Source organism: Lupinus angustifolius, chromosome LG08, assembly GCF_001865875.1.
Source record: "Lupinus angustifolius cultivar Tanjil chromosome LG08, LupAngTanjil_v1.0, whole genome shotgun sequence".
NCBI classification, from domain to species: domain Eukaryota; kingdom Viridiplantae; phylum Streptophyta; class Magnoliopsida; order Fabales; family Fabaceae; genus Lupinus; species Lupinus angustifolius.
In genome coordinates this window covers 8,213,508-8,229,493 of record NC_032016.1, presented here as the reverse complement: position 1 = coordinate 8,229,493, position 15,986 = coordinate 8,213,508, and the positions used below count along the sequence as shown (strand labels likewise).

General features: G+C 31.6%; 3 protein-coding genes across 5 annotated transcripts; 2 read left to right on the top strand and 1 right to left on the bottom strand.

Moving 5' to 3' along the window:
* Positions 4,788–6,430, top strand: LOC109354606 (60S ribosomal protein L35-like). Its single transcript, XM_019597218.1, has 4 exons — positions 4,788–4,899; positions 4,986–5,121; positions 5,225–5,381; positions 6,140–6,430. The coding sequence occupies exons 1-4, from the start codon at positions 4,896–4,898 to the stop codon at positions 6,212–6,214; spliced, it is 372 nt and encodes a 123-aa protein (XP_019452763.1). The 5' UTR covers positions 4,788–4,895; the 3' UTR covers positions 6,215–6,430.
* On the bottom strand, positions 7,555–10,088 carry LOC109353363 (probable pectate lyase 4). Of its 2 annotated transcripts, XM_019595598.1 has the most exons (6): positions 9,926–10,088; positions 9,108–9,459; positions 8,811–9,021; positions 8,637–8,705; positions 7,807–8,039; positions 7,555–7,761 (listed from the first exon to the last, which is right to left on the bottom strand). In XM_019595598.1, exons 1-5 carry the CDS (start codon positions 10,053–10,055, stop codon positions 7,809–7,811), a joined length of 993 nt encoding a protein of 330 aa, XP_019451143.1. In that variant the 5' UTR covers positions 10,056–10,088; the 3' UTR covers positions 7,555–7,761; positions 7,807–7,808. The 2 variants fall into 2 exon arrangements, with proteins under 2 accessions (XP_019451143.1, XP_019451142.1); XM_019595597.1 differs by having other exon boundaries at positions 7,758–8,039.
* On the top strand, positions 11,911–15,751 carry LOC109354482 (ankyrin repeat-containing protein ITN1-like). 2 transcript variants are annotated; one of them, XM_019597013.1, is made up of 4 exons: positions 11,911–12,028; positions 12,167–12,697; positions 13,865–14,274; positions 14,609–15,751. In XM_019597013.1, exons 1-4 carry the CDS (start codon positions 12,004–12,006, stop codon positions 15,437–15,439), a joined length of 1,797 nt encoding a protein of 598 aa, XP_019452558.1. In that variant the 5' UTR covers positions 11,911–12,003; the 3' UTR covers positions 15,440–15,751. The 2 variants fall into 2 exon arrangements, with proteins under 2 accessions (XP_019452558.1, XP_019452557.1); XM_019597012.1 differs by having other exon boundaries at positions 11,933–12,028; positions 12,155–12,697.

The following is a 15,986-nucleotide window of genomic DNA, read 5'->3' as shown; positions in this document are numbered from 1 at the left end:
TTAAAATTTATTATTTTATATTTTTATTTGTGTGAAATATGATTAAGGATAATCGATAGAAAAGGAAATAATTTCATTTTGTCAAATTTGAATGAAACAAATCAATTTTTTAACAAATCAACAATATTTAATTCCAAAGAAAGAATTTAAATTGATCAATAGAAAAGGATAAAGAAGGTTGCATCTTGTCATGACCTTACTCTTTGTATATTTATATATGCAACTTGCCCTTCAGTTTAGTGGACTTTTGTGTGTGCTTATAAAGTTGACTTTCAAGGAAATTAAATAGTTTCCCTTTTTATTTACTTCTTAATCTAAGATATATTCGATACTATTACTTCTTAATTAGGTAGAGAAAATTATATCGAGACATATATTACATGTCATGTTTAGTGACAAATGCAATTTTGTTTTTTTACAAAAGTTTTTCTCTGTTAATTATTATTTTTAAATTTGCAAGAATGAGAATGCCTTTTACTTTTTCTTTATGTAAAAGTAGTGACAAAAAGCGCGTAGATAAGGGAATAAAAAATAGGTAAAAGATAGGGGCTGGAAAAAGTAAACACGTTGAAGTGTTTATTCAATCTAATTATTATTCTTATTTAAGGGATAAGGATAAACGTGGAAGTGTGTTATTCCTTATTGGGTGGGATCCATTATTTATCATTTATTTTCCATATTTTATGATTAGTCTCAAATCTCAATGCTTTTTATACAATACTACAGCTCTACAAATAGCAATAGTTTAATTATTACTTAATCAGTATATCAATAAATACGGTAGGAGTTTCATCAAAAATATTTTTGCAATGAAAGCAACGATTTTTTAATAAAAATAAAGGTTAAATAATTTCTATAGGTTAGAAAGAATCTTTATTCTTCAACTATAATAAAGTATAAAGAAAACAAATATATGCACAATACTATATAGTTAATTACCATTGACTACAATCAGTAAAATCATAGTTGATGTAATATTATAATATATATATATATATATAACTATATATATATATATATGTGTGCATTTTAAATATTTAAGTTTATTGCACTATCAAGGTATCACATTTTTGTATAACCAAATATGTTTTTTCACTTCTTTCCTAGTAAGGAACTACTCTATTTTGAGATATATAGTTTGATCTCAATAGATGTCGTTCTAAAAAATCGAATCTTTAATATATTGGTTTATCTAGGATAAATAAGGTTATATGTCACTAAAACAATGTCTTATTGGTTATCATGATATCATATGACAATGTATGTTTTATTGTCCTCTATTCATGCCTTATACAAGTTGTATTATCTTTATTCAAAGCTAGTAGTATACTTATGCGTTCACACGAGTCATTCCGTATTGCTTCTGTTAAGTTCAAATCAACACATTACAAAGGCATAAAATAAAAAATAACTCAGATTGAAGAATTTGAAAGGATAAAATATGAGATATGCATAAGGTTATTGGGGAGGAGAAATTTACCTATGAAAAGTATTGAGAAATGGTGAGGAAAGTGAAAAAATGTTAATTTATGACCACAAAAAAGTAAAATGAGTAAATGAACAGAGAAAAAATGATAAAAAAGTTATACGCGAGTTCTTCAGTTTGTGAAAATTTTATCTTTAAAAAATTATAAAATAGAGAAATTGTGAGGAAAATACACAAAATGTTAACTCGTGAAAAGAGTAAAATGAGTGTCTCAATAAAGAAAAGGTGTTAAATATTTTAAAATTTGATGAAATTGGAGAAAGATGATGACATAAGAGATGAAAGATGAAAATATAAAGAAAAAAATATGTGGTTGAGAAATGGAAAGAAAGACGAAAATTTTCGTAACTGTCGTGTAACTCAAAGAAATCGTAATTAACAAATAAAGTTCGAATAGAATTAATAAAATTATGTCAATTGCTTCATTACATTTAAAAATAGTAAAATAATTATTAAATAAAATTTATAAGATGTGAATAGATAAAAAATTAAAATTGAGTCAATATGATTAAAAAAATACTCTTAGTTTCTCGTATGTTGGTATGCTAGTAAAGTGGATCTAAATATATCATCTTCATAACAAATATGAACAATATAGTGCTTTATCATTATTTTCAAATATTATCATATTTTATTTCCATTTTTATTATGCATAATGATATAATAAATTTAGGAATTTATCATAGTAATAAAACACAATAATCAATATATTATAATGATTATTAGGATATATTTGATTCCATAAATTATAAGAAAACAATTTTGAATAGATATAGAGTAGATTTTCCTATTGAATATTTTTTACATTAAAAATAACTAGTAATATAAAATTTCTTATACTATCAGCATAATATATACACGTTAATTAAAATTTAATTTTAAATAAAATTAATATGCATTGTTGATCTTCAAAAGTAATTTTTAAATTTCTTCAATTATATCTCAAACATGCACACAACAAGTATTATATCTAAAATCAAGAAATAATAAAGATATATGTATGTGTAATTTGTATGATGAGATCATTATGCAATAAATAAATAAATCAAGAAAAATGAAGAATATGAGTATGGACACATAAATGTATTAAGATTTATGTGATATGAAATCAGTTGAGATTTGATATACATAATAATATAAAATTACAAAGTATGAGAGTATGCTTCAATAAACCATTGTTTAACTTTATATTGAGAAGTATATATATAAGAACAAAAAGGGTTTTGTGCGTTTATTAACCAACATGCATGCTTCTTCTAACAAAATAAATGTATAATAATTATTTGGGTTCCTAATAGATTGTCCTTTGAGAAAATAAAAAAAGACACACGAAGTGGTTAACTCAATAAATTATAAGTGAAGATTCAGAAAAAGTCAAAGAATAACATAAAAGTAGTATTATGAGTAATAATTTATGTATAGTTAGTAAATAAATGATTAAAAGTAAATACTAAATTATGTAGTAAGTTAAACTAATATGTAGTAAATTAAATTAATACATGCACAATGTGATAAGTTAATTTATGCATAATGACTTCCTAGATTTAGCAATTTAGCAATATGTATTAACATAATGTAATAATAAACTCATATCAACATATTATGATTATTAGGATATGTTTGATGCAATGAATAATATTACTTTAAAATGATTAAAAAATAATGATAATGAAATTATAAGAAAACAAATTTGACTAGGATAATTAATTAGAAAACGATGAGTGAAGGATTAGGCAAACAAATCCATGAATGATATTAACTTGTTATATAGGAATTTCTTCAATTTAATAATTAAGTGATTTAAAAAATGTGAATCAATTGGTTCAAACAAATCCATAAAATATCAATGAAACTTTATAATCAATTAGAAATAATTGAAATTTGAAAAAAAAGAACAATATATAAAGAAAACAACAGTAATTTTAGTACTATCAAACATATTTCTCACAAGGAAAAAATGTTACTCACAAAAAAATGATCTATTACTTTATTAGTAAGAGAAGCAAGTGATCCCACTATACAATTTACCAAGAGAATTCCACAAGTAACATATGTGAAATTATCAGAGAATCAATTTTTATTATTTCATCATCCCAAATAATTTATATATAGATAGTAGATGACAATTAAATTTAACGTGTCCTATACAATTTGGCACATGTATTTGTTGTCCATTTTTTTATTTCATTGTCCCATACAATTTATGGTATCTTCATATGGGATTGCATCATTGACTAGTAGAGCCACTTGTTACAAATTTGAAGATGAATGATAAATGTCTAGATATTTGCATTTTACATTCCTACTTGTACCCAATTTGTAGACAAGTCAGAAGTCTAGAACCACCACACATCAAACTTCACCATCTCATAAAAGAGAAACAACATCATACCCTTAAATTCAACTCATGGTATGAGAATAAGAATAACTCTAAATATAATAGAAGGGATGATAATTTGATATATGATATAAAGAGAGTGAAAAATAAAAGAAAATGACCCCTACATATTCTTAACATGAGTGACTCTACTAGATTGGAACTTTTTTATACATAAAATCTGATACTAAAACTTTGTAAAAACTCTTTAGTAAATTACATTGATACCCTTTAAGTTTTAGTGAAATTATATAAATTACCTAGATCTTTTTGAAATTTACACAAACTATCCCTAGTTAGATATATACATTACACCGACTACCCTTATAAGAGGAATAATTGTAATTTCTTAAATAAAAAAGGGAGACATATATAATTAAATCAAACAAAATATGATATACCGTGAAGATAAGTCCAAATAGTATAAAAGTCGATGTCTATTCATTATTTTGGTTAGTTACAACATAATAGAAGAGCAATTTAAACACCTCATTTGAATTATTGATGTAGTTTGTAATGAATAAAAAATAATGAATTGACATCAACTCTCATACTGTTTGGATTTGTCTTTACATTATAACATATTTTGTTTGACATAATTACACTCATTACTATTTTTGTTTGAGAAATTACACTTATCTCTCTTACATGGGTAGTCAATATAATATATATAGATAATTAGGAGTAGTTTATGTATGTTTTAAAAATGTCTGAATGATTTGTGTAATTTACTAAAATTCAGGGGTCTCACTATAATTTACTTAAAACTCTACTATGGATGCCCTAATATATCATTAAATTTTATCTTCTAAAGAAAAAAAACATTAGGTTATGAGTTTTCTAAAGCCCATTCTATTATACTCTTGTTACTTAGTCATTATCCATTTTTGAAATGGGCCTCTATATTCATGTGCAGCCCAGTAATTCTAGACCTAAAAACACAACCTTATATATATAACAAAAAACCCCATTACCCCAATTTTCAGATTAGGGTTTGTAGAAAGAGTAGCCGCAGAAGTACAAGCTACAGCAATGGGTAATCTTCAAATCCATAATTTCTTCAATTCTATTCATTTTCTTTATTCCAATTTCAGTTATTGATTTCGAATTTGTTTTGTTAAGCGAGGATCAAGGTTTACGAGTTGAGGCAAAAGACCAAAGCTGATTTGTTAAGCCAGCTTAAGGATCTCAAGGCTGAGCTTGCTTTGCTCCGTGTTGCTAAGGTCACTGGTGGTGCACCTAACAAGCTCTCCAAGATGTAAAAAATCGATTTTTTTTCCTCTGGATTTTAACTTGGTTTGTTTATTTTGCCTATGATGTGTTTGTGTTTATGACACTGTTTTTATTTTTGTGGGTTGTAGCAAAGTGGTGAGGTTGAACATTGCACAGGTTTTGACCGTGATTTCTCAGAAGCAGAAATCTGCATTGAGGGAAGCTTATAAGAACAAGAAATACTTGCCTCTTGATCTGCGCCCAAAGAAGACTAGGGCTATTCGTAGAAGGCTTACCAAGCACCAGGTTATATAATGTTTCTCTTGTGCTTATGGATTATTCAAGTGCTTGTTTTGCCATCTGATTCACTCTTTTGTCTTTGGTAACTAGCTTTCAAAATGGATGTTTTCTTTGACCTGCATAAGTAGTTCATGTTTAGTATTTTGTTTGGTACCTTTTCAACATAATTACACTCCCTTTAAAGATTTAAGGTTCATACTGTAGTAGGTTAGAAGATACCATTTCTTATATAGTAATATCTTTGGAAGCATCTTACAGCAAATGTTGTAAGATGAAATTAATATAAGCTTAAATTAAAGGAGATATACTGTTTAATGTGTTATTGTAAAGAATTAAAGATAATCTTAATCATAACATTTATCTGTCTACCATGTCATTATATGTATAATGATGGGAAGATTCTAAAACTAAATCTAAAGAAGTTTAGAACATAGTCATGAATATTGAAATTATCTATTAAATGTATGATTTTGTTGTGTTTGAGATCGGTATTACATGCACCTGGTGATGACTATTTTAAAGTGTCAATGCTGATACTCATATTGCTTAAATTGTTACATTAAGTTTGTCTTTGTTATGAAAGTAATTAGAATATAAATAAAAGAAGAAAGCAATTACAGTTTTCTGTTTGAGTTGAGGATGTAAAAGATTAATCTCAGATTGATGTGACTGTGGGATGCTCTATAGTTATGTTTCGGCTTGGTGGAGGCTAGTCATTGGAACATGCTTATTTTTGCTTATAATATTTCTTCTTGTTAATGCAGCAATCATTGAAGACGGAGCGGGAGAAGAAGAGAGAAACATATTTCCCATTGAGGAAATTTGCTATCAAGGTGTAAGAGTAGAGCAATCTTATCTATTGATTGGAAACTTACATCCCTCATAGCTGATGAGTTTTGATACTTTCTAATTTGTAGTTTCATGTTTGTGTTAAATTTCATATCTTCGGACCTGTGGTTCTCTCTTTAAGCTACCAGGTTATTGTTTTTTACCATGTGATATTCTAAATATGGATTTCAGTTAAAATTGATCAACACATTAAGTTTTTCGCTTTACTTTTATTCACAGTATTTTAGTTTTTTACTGTAGTGTGATTGTTAGAAAATGTTTTTAACTTATCTGTTGCCAATGTATTCACCCTTCCCCTATCCTTGAGGTCTCATGACATTACATCTGTTATCCGACAAAGCTGTGTCATTCGATGTACCGTTTGTGATTAGTTGAAAAAATATATTGAAGTTAAAAATAAAATAATTAAATATTTTTTTGACTAATTATAAGCCGTGACATATGAAATGTTACACATTTTATGTCGGAAGATATCCACTCATGTCTCACTTGAATCAAGACAAATTGGAAACATTTAATATTAACATTCATAAATTCAACTAAAATTGTTGGACCACAGCTGTAACAAAACATTAACTTCCAAATGTCTTCTTTTTGTGCGCATGACTTGTAATTATAGGATATTGGTATATTTTGCTCGATAAGCTTTGCATGGATCCCGAATGTGTAATGGTTGTGACGTTCAGAACTAAAAATTTAAATGTTGTGATTTGATATCTAAATATTATTACCGAATGTCATTTGTAAAACTTCACACGTATTTTTATCAATGCCCCCTCATGGCACTTTAGCCCCTTTAGAAAGCATGTAATCAGAATCAGAATTAAGGGTCAAGGTATTCTCTAATTAATGAATTTACTCTTGCTTATTTTACATTTGAATTTGTTCCATGATTGTTTCATCCATTATAATAAAGTTGGAGAATGACTTCGTTACTCGTTAGTAACACAATGTCTTCACCTGACTTAGATATTTTTAAATAACCAATTAATGCACCCTAATAAGTGGGCCAAGAGTCATATGAGTTTGTGGCCATGTATTGTGGCTGCTGGGTTTGACAATATAACTAGGCAGATGAAGTTTTATTGTGATAGTTGTGCAGTTGGTGTAAATTTTTTCATGTTGTCATCACTTCATCTACCATTAATTTATTTTACTTTTATTTGAGAGTCAATTATTGTTAATAAATCAATGATAAATGATTTGCTAACAGTGTAAAAAAAACTTATACTGTCAATGTATACATATTAAATCCTACAAGTAACAGTAAAACATCAGCATGACACTTTGTCTTCATGACTCACTCGTTCACATTCTTAAAAAAAAGTGACATTGACATATATTGTTTGGGACCATATTCTAATTGTCTTGCTTGGCCACCACCTAAATATATATTGTCTAAAGGAAATAAGAAAAGAAGGCATATATTCATAGATGACTCCAAAGTTCAGATAAATATTCCTATATTGAAGAATACAATAAAGATAACAGTACTAATAGAACTCAAGGAATGACAAAGCTAAGCATTGTCTTTGAAATTTTGTTGATGTATTGTCGATGGTGTTCCTGAAATTGCAATGAATTTTATTGAATATGGTCTACTGGCCTAGAAATGGATTGCCAACCAGTACATAATTGGAGGATTTCCCTGAAAGAATCTGCAGCTGTTTCCATTGTCCATGTTGGGTAATATTCACTAGGGTGGAACATTGATTCTTCCTTGTATTCTATAGGTGAGCAAGGTTGAGCACCATTCAGGAACATGTCTCCTTCAGATATTATAAACCCAGATTTGTGCTCTTCCTTATCTGCAGCCTAGGGAACCATTTTTATCACAACCATTAGTAGACATCTAGGGTGTAAAGTGGAAAATACTAATTATTTACTGACATAATATTTTGGTAGATAAAAGTTTTGAATTGGGATAGACACCCCCATACAAGGTTAGGGAAGACCATCAACCTCAATAAGGATTTATAGTAAAATTTACATATTGCCTACGAGTAGGAGAATTGAATCGAGGTCACAACGATGAGTGAGCGGAAGGTTCAACTAGATGTGCCAACCCTTGACGGCATTTACAGACATAATTTAAGAAAAAGGTCATAGCAAACAACAAAGCATGTTCCAAACACAATGTTGCAAAATTGTCTAATCCAGGAAGCATAACCAATTAATTACATATCCAGGCTTCAAAGTAGAACCAAGACAAATATTCATCTCACAAAAATTCATACCAAAAGGATTGAATAGTGATATTTAACAACGCTCCTTCCTTGGGTTATAGATGAGTGCAGAAATGAGCAATGTATTAAAATAGAGTAAATTTGAGTATGCGATATATCATGAAGGTCCCTGATCAACGATGATAAAACAAGCAGCAAACATGAAGTGAAGAGAAAATTATTCTACCTTCTCAGTGTAAAACTCAAAAGTCTTTTTCTTAGTTCCTGCTTCATATATGTTGCATTGAGAGTATATCTGTAAAATGATATGAAGAAATCAATTATTTACACTAATCTTGTAGAGAAGTTAGAATGCAAAAAAAATTAAAATGCTAATGATGATTGTGAGGAGCATACTCACCTGGGACTCAACACTAGCACAAACAGCATATATTCCCCAGTTTCTGGTGTAATTGTTGTATAGATGAACTTTTCCAAACCTCACACGAGGTTGTCTTTGCCGTGTTCCATCAAAGAAACAATGATGAATAGTCACCCGGATGCATCTATCACCAACATGAGATGGATCAGCTCCAATCAGCATGGTCTTGTCATGCTGTGCAAAGTAGCACCTGGTGCCAAAAGAAACGTAATTTGTCACAGTACAGCACATTTGATCAAATCCCATTTTAAAATGCAGAAATGATTATAAACCTACCTAGATACTGTAATATCCGTGCTTTGTCTTGTAATGTCTATCAGCCCATCATCATAATCACGAAGGCTGCATCGATCTATCCATATGTGCCTAGAATTTGGTTTTATTTGAATGCCATCCACATCATGACCCCTACCACCCTCAAACTCAAGGTTGCATATAATTATGTGCTCACATTCTTTCAGCCTCAAGCCTTTACCAGTCAGTTTTATCCTCTGGCCTCTGCCATCTACGGTCTTATAAGATGACACACTCAGATATGATGAAAGATGAATTGTGCCTGAAACTGCGAAAACAATCCATAGAGGCTCCTTTCTACGACATCCTTCACGAAGAGACCCAGGACCATCATCTGAAAACAAAACACGAGCAATACATGATTACAATTTACAAACCACAGTTCAATTTAGCAGCAACTCTTAACACTGAAAAAATCAACAAATATCTATATATAAGGTGATTCTGGTGCAATGTTAAGATTGTTGCTTAGTGACTATAAAGTAATACAGAGGTAAGATTGCGGACATCTACTCCCCAAACCCTGATAAATCGGATCCTCATGCAACGGGCCACCATTTTTTAATTTATATATAGAGAGACAAAAAAAGTAAGATACCTAATGGATACCGATAAGACAATCATTTATGAATATTGGCACAATCTCACTTTTTCCATAATCCATAATAAAAAGTCTCAAAAAATCCTAAATTTGAGGTAGAAACATGTAAGCAATTGGAAAATCTAAGCACACCCATTTGCAAAGTGATAAAAAAGAAGATAAATTTAGGAAATTGGAATGGAATGAAAAAAGGAAGAACCTGAGAGGGTGGTGACGGAATAGAGAGGACCGTTGAGGCCACCGATGGCGAGGTAGCCGAAACCCTCGGCGCGACCGGCCATTGCCCTCAAGGTGGAATCAACATCACTGTATGGTAACACCGATCCCATCTTTGTCTTTGCCTATCAAATAATATCTATTCACATTAGTATTATAAGTGGGAAACTCAACTTTTAACTGTCCAAACTGTTTAACAAGTCAACGTGGAAAAATACATAGATGTATATCAAATCAAAAGGACACGGAACACGAGATTGTCTCTGGTACGAGGATATATAGGTAGGAAATAAAAAAATAAATTACGGATCACAAGAATGATTCTATTGGGCCGGCCCATGCCCATCTAGATTTTCTAATTATAGGCAGTGATGGTGTTTGGAATGTCATATCAAACAAGGTGAGCCCATCTTACATGTTAAAGTTGAGCCTTAACCATGCATCTAATTTTTTCCGAACATTTTTAGATGAAACACATGCTCGTGAACTTATATTACTTTAGTACAAAATATCACAGATGCAGAAGTAGCATCCAGAGAACTTATTAAAGAAGCTTATGCACGAGGAAGCTCAGACAACATTACTTGTGTTGTTGTTCGATTTGATTTATCATGATGTAAAAAGTTAAAGTGTTTCATAATTTCTCCATGACATATTTCTTAAAACTTGTGTTTTTTGTGCAATATTTATTAAATATGTAGAGAATAACTAAATTATTTGTTTTTAAGTTAGATATATAGATGTTGTTAACTCATCATATTCTTCAAGATTTTTTTTATCCAAGACTCCTGAAGAAAATTATTTTGCACAAAGTTTCAGTGTTGTTGGCACTTTGTTTTTTACAATCTAAAGTTTACATCAGGGAAGGAAGAACATTAACTTCAAGAATGATTATAGTGAAATTATATATAGATTACTAACATGAAAATTTTGATGATTAAACCAAAATCAGAACAGATATGAGCCCCTCCTGATTTGTATGAAATAATTGCAGTTTTAATAAAGACAATAAATAAAAAAATTGATATTATTAAAATGGGAATAATCGAATTGCCATATAGAAAGACAGTTCATGGCCTCATTTTTCAATTATTCCCTATTTTGTTCTTAGGAAATAATTTAATTGTATCACTGTTTGTTTTTGTTCAAATAAGAAAATATCGAAAAACAAAATGAAAGTAGTTACCCATTATGTAAAATCAAGTCCTGAGAATGGAATCTTTACTCTTCAATTAATAAGGCATGTCTCAAAATAAATCAGATAAATATTCTTCTATGGTGATGGCGCAGATAAAACCAGGTAAATAAATGGGTATCAAACATAAACCAGAAAGACTCTCGTTGGGCAAAAAGAAGAAAAAAAATTAGATTTCTTGTCATTCTATAGTATACTTCAAGTTTTTACGAAATATTTTTTTTATGAATCATACGCTAAATAGAAAATGATATATCAGGTTAAACTATAAGATAGACTTGGTTTATAAGTTGTGACATAAGTTATTTCTTTTGATAATTTAATAAGAAATTATATCATTACTTAATACTAAATATGATAGGGGACATGTGTAAAAAACATAGACTTAGTAACACAATAAAGTTGACGAATGTTTATTTGGCTCCATATTCATTGTTTGTTTAGACTTTAATCTGACTTCAATCATGACTAATGTCCATATATTATTATATTTATTTCTTAACAAATTAAATAAATTTAGAAATTGTAAGAAAAATCTAAACAGGTTTCTCTTTCTCCTAGTGCACTTCCCCTATTTCCTCCTACTTTCCTTTCACTTTTATGTTATCCATCATCACATGATCAAAGCAACTCTTATTATCCATAAGCCGAATGTTTAGTAATATAAAATCCTACTAGATCCCATATCGATGATTCAATTATTAGAAGGAATATTTATTAAATGAGACAAATACAAACTTTAAAAGAGATTAATTCGTTAGTACACACTACACTGATAGTACAAAAATAATAAAGCAACTCTTATTATCAACTTCTAAATGCTATAGTTTCTTAAATTAGATCCACACATCTTTTCCATTTCTACCATGGCTTCCAATCTCAACTCACCAGGTTTTCTCTCTTCATCCATCTTTTCACTTCACTCTAAATTTCATTCCTTTTCATTATTTCAAGTTACCCCTTTTTCTAAATTTTCCATTTTTCGATTACCCTTTTTCTTCATTCTCTGTTTCATAGTTTTTTTTTCAGGAGCTCAATCTCAAAGGGAACCCATGACTCCAACTTCTCCAACCTACAACAACCCACTCTCCGAAATATCGCCGTCTCCGTCACCGTCATCAGCGACGGCGCCGGCTCTGGTATTATCAAACTCCGGCAAGAGAATAGACCAAGCTGGGAAGAAGAAATACGTGAAGCAAGTAACGGGTCGCCATAACGATACAGAGCTTCACTTAGCTGCTCAAAGGGGTGATGTTGGTGCAGTGAAGCAGATCCTTCTTGATATTGGTTCTCAGATAATGGGAACTGTGAACGATGATGGTGGTGGTGGTGGTGGTGGTGGTGATGTTGATGATCTGAAGGCTGAGATTGCTGAAGTTCGTGCTAGTGTTGTGAATGAAGAGAATGAACTTGGTGAAACTCCTCTTTTCACTGCTGCTGAAAGGGGACACCTTGATGTTGTTAAAGAGTTGTTGAAGTATTCTACTAATGAAACCGTTTCGAAGAAGAATCGATCCGGGTTTAATCCCTTGCATATAGCTGCTAGTCAAGGACATCATGGTAGTAACTAACTCTTTCTTTCAATTTTTGTTTCTATTTGTATCTGCTGCTTTTTTGTTTGATTGTGGTTTGACCAAGTAGTTTGAGGATATTGGAATTAGTTTTGTAGTCATTGCTATGAAGTAAGTGGAAGAAGTAACATTAGCATATGAATGTAGATTTGTCATCTATCAACCATGTTAGATGAGTTGTTATATTTTGTTGGTCAAGGTATCAATGAAAGAAAGTCAACTGTTATGCTATTGATGATGGCCTTCAAAGGAAAATCAATTATCTAGTTGTGTTAGTTGTTTTGATTGTGAGCGAATTTGGTTATTGTTGTTCACTTGTTCTGGTCCAAATTGAACTAACCAAGTAGTTTAAGGATATCGGAGTTAGTTTTGTACTCATTTTTTGGAAGATATCTTCGCTAAGAACTATGTGGAATAAACTTAGTATATGGGAATAGATTTATGGTGTAGATTAGGCCCACCCATTTAGCTTTATATCGGGGCTTTGATTTGTAAAGTTAGGGTTTTAATTTGGGAGTTTTTTGGGGTCTAAACCACAGATATCCTCCACCAACCGGAGGCAATCCTGCTCGATCCAGGTAGGACCACTATGGGCGGGAAAACTCTCCCTACCAAATGCAGCAGCATTCCCAGGGGCTCAAATTTGGGATTATTTCGTTATTTAGGGATTTCATTCTATTTTCGATTATCTTATTCCAACATAGAATATGAGCAGTTTTTAACTTATATTGTCATTTTTAGGCCTTCAGTATAAACAGTAAGACAGTTTTGCTGATTGATGAATAATTTAATATTTGATTTCTCAAATTCTGAGAGCATCTGAAACTTGTATATAGTTTGGGTTCATTTGCGCATTGTTTTTTCATTGGAGCTTTATTTATATTTCTCACTCTCTGGTTTTTTTGTTTAGTTTTTATTTTTTAAGGGAGGATGTCTTATCCTCCTTTCTTGTAATCCTCTTCCTTTGTAATGCATCTCTTTCTCTATAAAACATAATGTCTGGCTTATTTGGGTTTCGACTGTCTGGCTAATCGGCTTAATCCTATAGGATGTGCAGCGTTGATTTGTTGGTGTATGATGTTCTCATCTCTCAGTAATTTATTGTGAGAACTTTTTCTTCTCATCCATGTAATCCATAGTAAAATTTCATTTGCAGCCATCGTTCAGGTTTTACTGGACTATGATCCAGGATTAAGCAAAACAATTGGTCCATCCAATGCCACTCCACTTATAACTGCTGCAACAAGAGGCCACACGGAAGTGGTGAATGAACTGCTGTCAAAGGACAGTAGCTTGTTGGAAATCGCTAGATCCAATGGCAAAAATGCATTGCATTTAGCGGCTCGTCCGGGTCATGTAGAGATTGTAAAAGCCTTGCTCATTAAGGATCCACAATTGGCACGGCGAACTGACAAGAAAGGGCAGACTGCATTGCATATGGCTGTAAAAGGGCAGAGTTGTGATGTGGTGAAATTGCTTCTTGAGGCTGATGCTGCTATTGTTATGCTCCCTGACAAATTTGGTAACACTGCATTACATGTTGCTACCAGGAAAAAGCGAGTAGAGGTATGTCATAAGTTTGCACAATTTTACAATTTACAAGTACCAACACCATACATGTGTAGGATGAGGTAATAGTTATTTAGTTAGTTGAGCAAATGGGGTTTATTTACACCACATGGATAGAGATACTTTATCCCTAGTAGTAAAATATTTAGTCTTATTTGCCCCATTGCTGGATTAGTGTACTAATACCATATGCTAGCATCGGTGTGCTTCTTAATATGCTAATGAGGCTAAACATACATGCAACCCCCAACCCCGAGAATAATTTTTAAGCATCTATTATAGTCCTTCGAAAGGAAAATATAATATTGTGGCTTCTCATTTTCCTGCACAGATAGTGAATGAGTTATTAAATCTGCCAGATACCAATGTTAATGCATTAACCAGAGACCACAAAACAGCCCTTGATATTGCTGAAAATCTTCCCCTCTCTGAAGAATCATCAGAAATAAAGGAGTGTCTCACTCGATGCGGGGCACTTAGAGCTAATGAGCTCAACCAACCGAGGGATGAACTGAGGAAAACTGTTACTCAAATTAAGAAAGATGTTCACACCCAGCTTGAACAAACCAAGAAAACCAACAAAAATGTTCATAATATTTCCAAAGAGCTAAGGAAACTCCACAGGGAAGGAATTAATAATGCTACAAACTCGGTGACAGTGGTGGCTGTGTTGTTTGCTACGGTTGCTTTTGCTGCTATATTCACTGTACCTGGTGGGGATTTTGATAGTGGTACTGCAGTGGTTGCAACAGGTACTGCCTTCAAAATCTTCTTCATCTTCAATGCTATTGCACTTTTCACATCTTTGGCTGTTGTGGTTGTTCAAATTACCTTGGTTAGAGGTGAAACTAAAGCCGAGAAAAGGGTGGTGGAGGTGATTAACAAGCTGATGTGGTTGGCTTCTGTGTGCACTTCAGTAGCATTTATTGCATCTTCTTACATAGTCGTCGGTCAGAAGAACAAGTGGGCTGCGATTCTGGTTACAGTAGTTGGAGGAGTCATAATATCTGGAGTTATTGGGACAATGACTTACTATGTAGTGAGGTCTAAGAGAATGAGATCAATGAGGAAGAGGGAGAAGAGTGCTAGGAGGAGTGGATCCAACTCATGGCATCATTCCGATTTCTCCAACTCGGAGGTTGATCGAATTTACGCTATTTGATTTTGAACTTGCAACCTTGGTGGATCAAAATGAAGACCAAATTATGGTGAAAAAGACATGTGACTTATTGCTTTAAGAGTTCATCAAGAAACTCTAATGCTTGCATATTGTGTGGACTCAACAGATTTGTTTATTCTGAGTCTGAGCTGCTATTGTAGGATCATGACAAATTGGATGAAACCCTGATCATTATTATAACCATTAAGTGGTGATCTTCTGGAACAATAAGCAAAAAACAGTGCTTTAATTCTCAATTTATGTATTAACATATTATTATAAAAAAATATGCATGCCATCCCAGTTTGTTGTTGATTATTATTTTTGTTAACACAAAAAAAGGATCAGTAAAAAAAGAAAGAAAATCATAGCTCTACAACATTTTACTTTATCTTGAAATTGCTCATCCATCCATGAAGAATTTGGAGAATGAAGAAAATAGAAAGGGGTCATTTGAGAAAACTATATGTAGATTATGGTGGTGAATTTTCTATAGTCATCACGTGATTGAAGAAAAATTCCAACATCATAGGTATAATAGCAGCCTAGC

What these genes read in the sequence shown, in the direction of transcription:
- LOC109354606 (XM_019597218.1), top strand. An exon ending in CCTAACAAGCTCTCCAAGAT is followed by an intron (nt 5,122 to 5,224) that starts GTAAAAAATCGA and finishes TGTGGGTTGTAG; the next exon opens with CAAAGTGGTGAGGTTGAACA. An exon ending in GAAGGCTTACCAAGCACCAG is followed by an intron (nt 5,382 to 6,139) that starts GTTATATAATGT and finishes TTGTTAATGCAG; the next exon opens with CAATCATTGAAGACGGAGCG.
- LOC109353363 (XM_019595598.1), bottom strand. Translation starts at nt 10,055, where the DNA reads ATGGGATCGGTGTTACCATACAGTGATGTTGATTCCACCTTGAGGGCA. An exon ending in TTCCGTCACCACCCTCTCAG is followed by an intron (nt 9,460 to 9,925) that starts GTTCTTCCTTTT and finishes TTTTGTTTTCAG; the next exon opens with ATGATGGTCCTGGGTCTCTT. An exon ending in TTGAGTTTTACACTGAGAAG is followed by an intron (nt 8,040 to 8,636) that starts GTAGAATAATTT and finishes ATGGTTCCCTAG; the next exon opens with GCTGCAGATAAGGAAGAGCA.
- LOC109354482 (XM_019597012.1), top strand. Translation starts at nt 12,004, where the DNA reads ATGGCTTCCAATCTCAACTCACCAG. An exon ending in TTCCAATCTCAACTCACCAG is followed by an intron (nt 12,029 to 12,154) that starts GTTTTCTCTCTT and finishes TCTGTTTCATAG; the next exon opens with TTTTTTTTTCAGGAGCTCAA. An exon ending in TGCTAGTCAAGGACATCATG is followed by an intron (nt 12,698 to 13,864) that starts GTAGTAACTAAC and finishes TTTCATTTGCAG; the next exon opens with CCATCGTTCAGGTTTTACTG.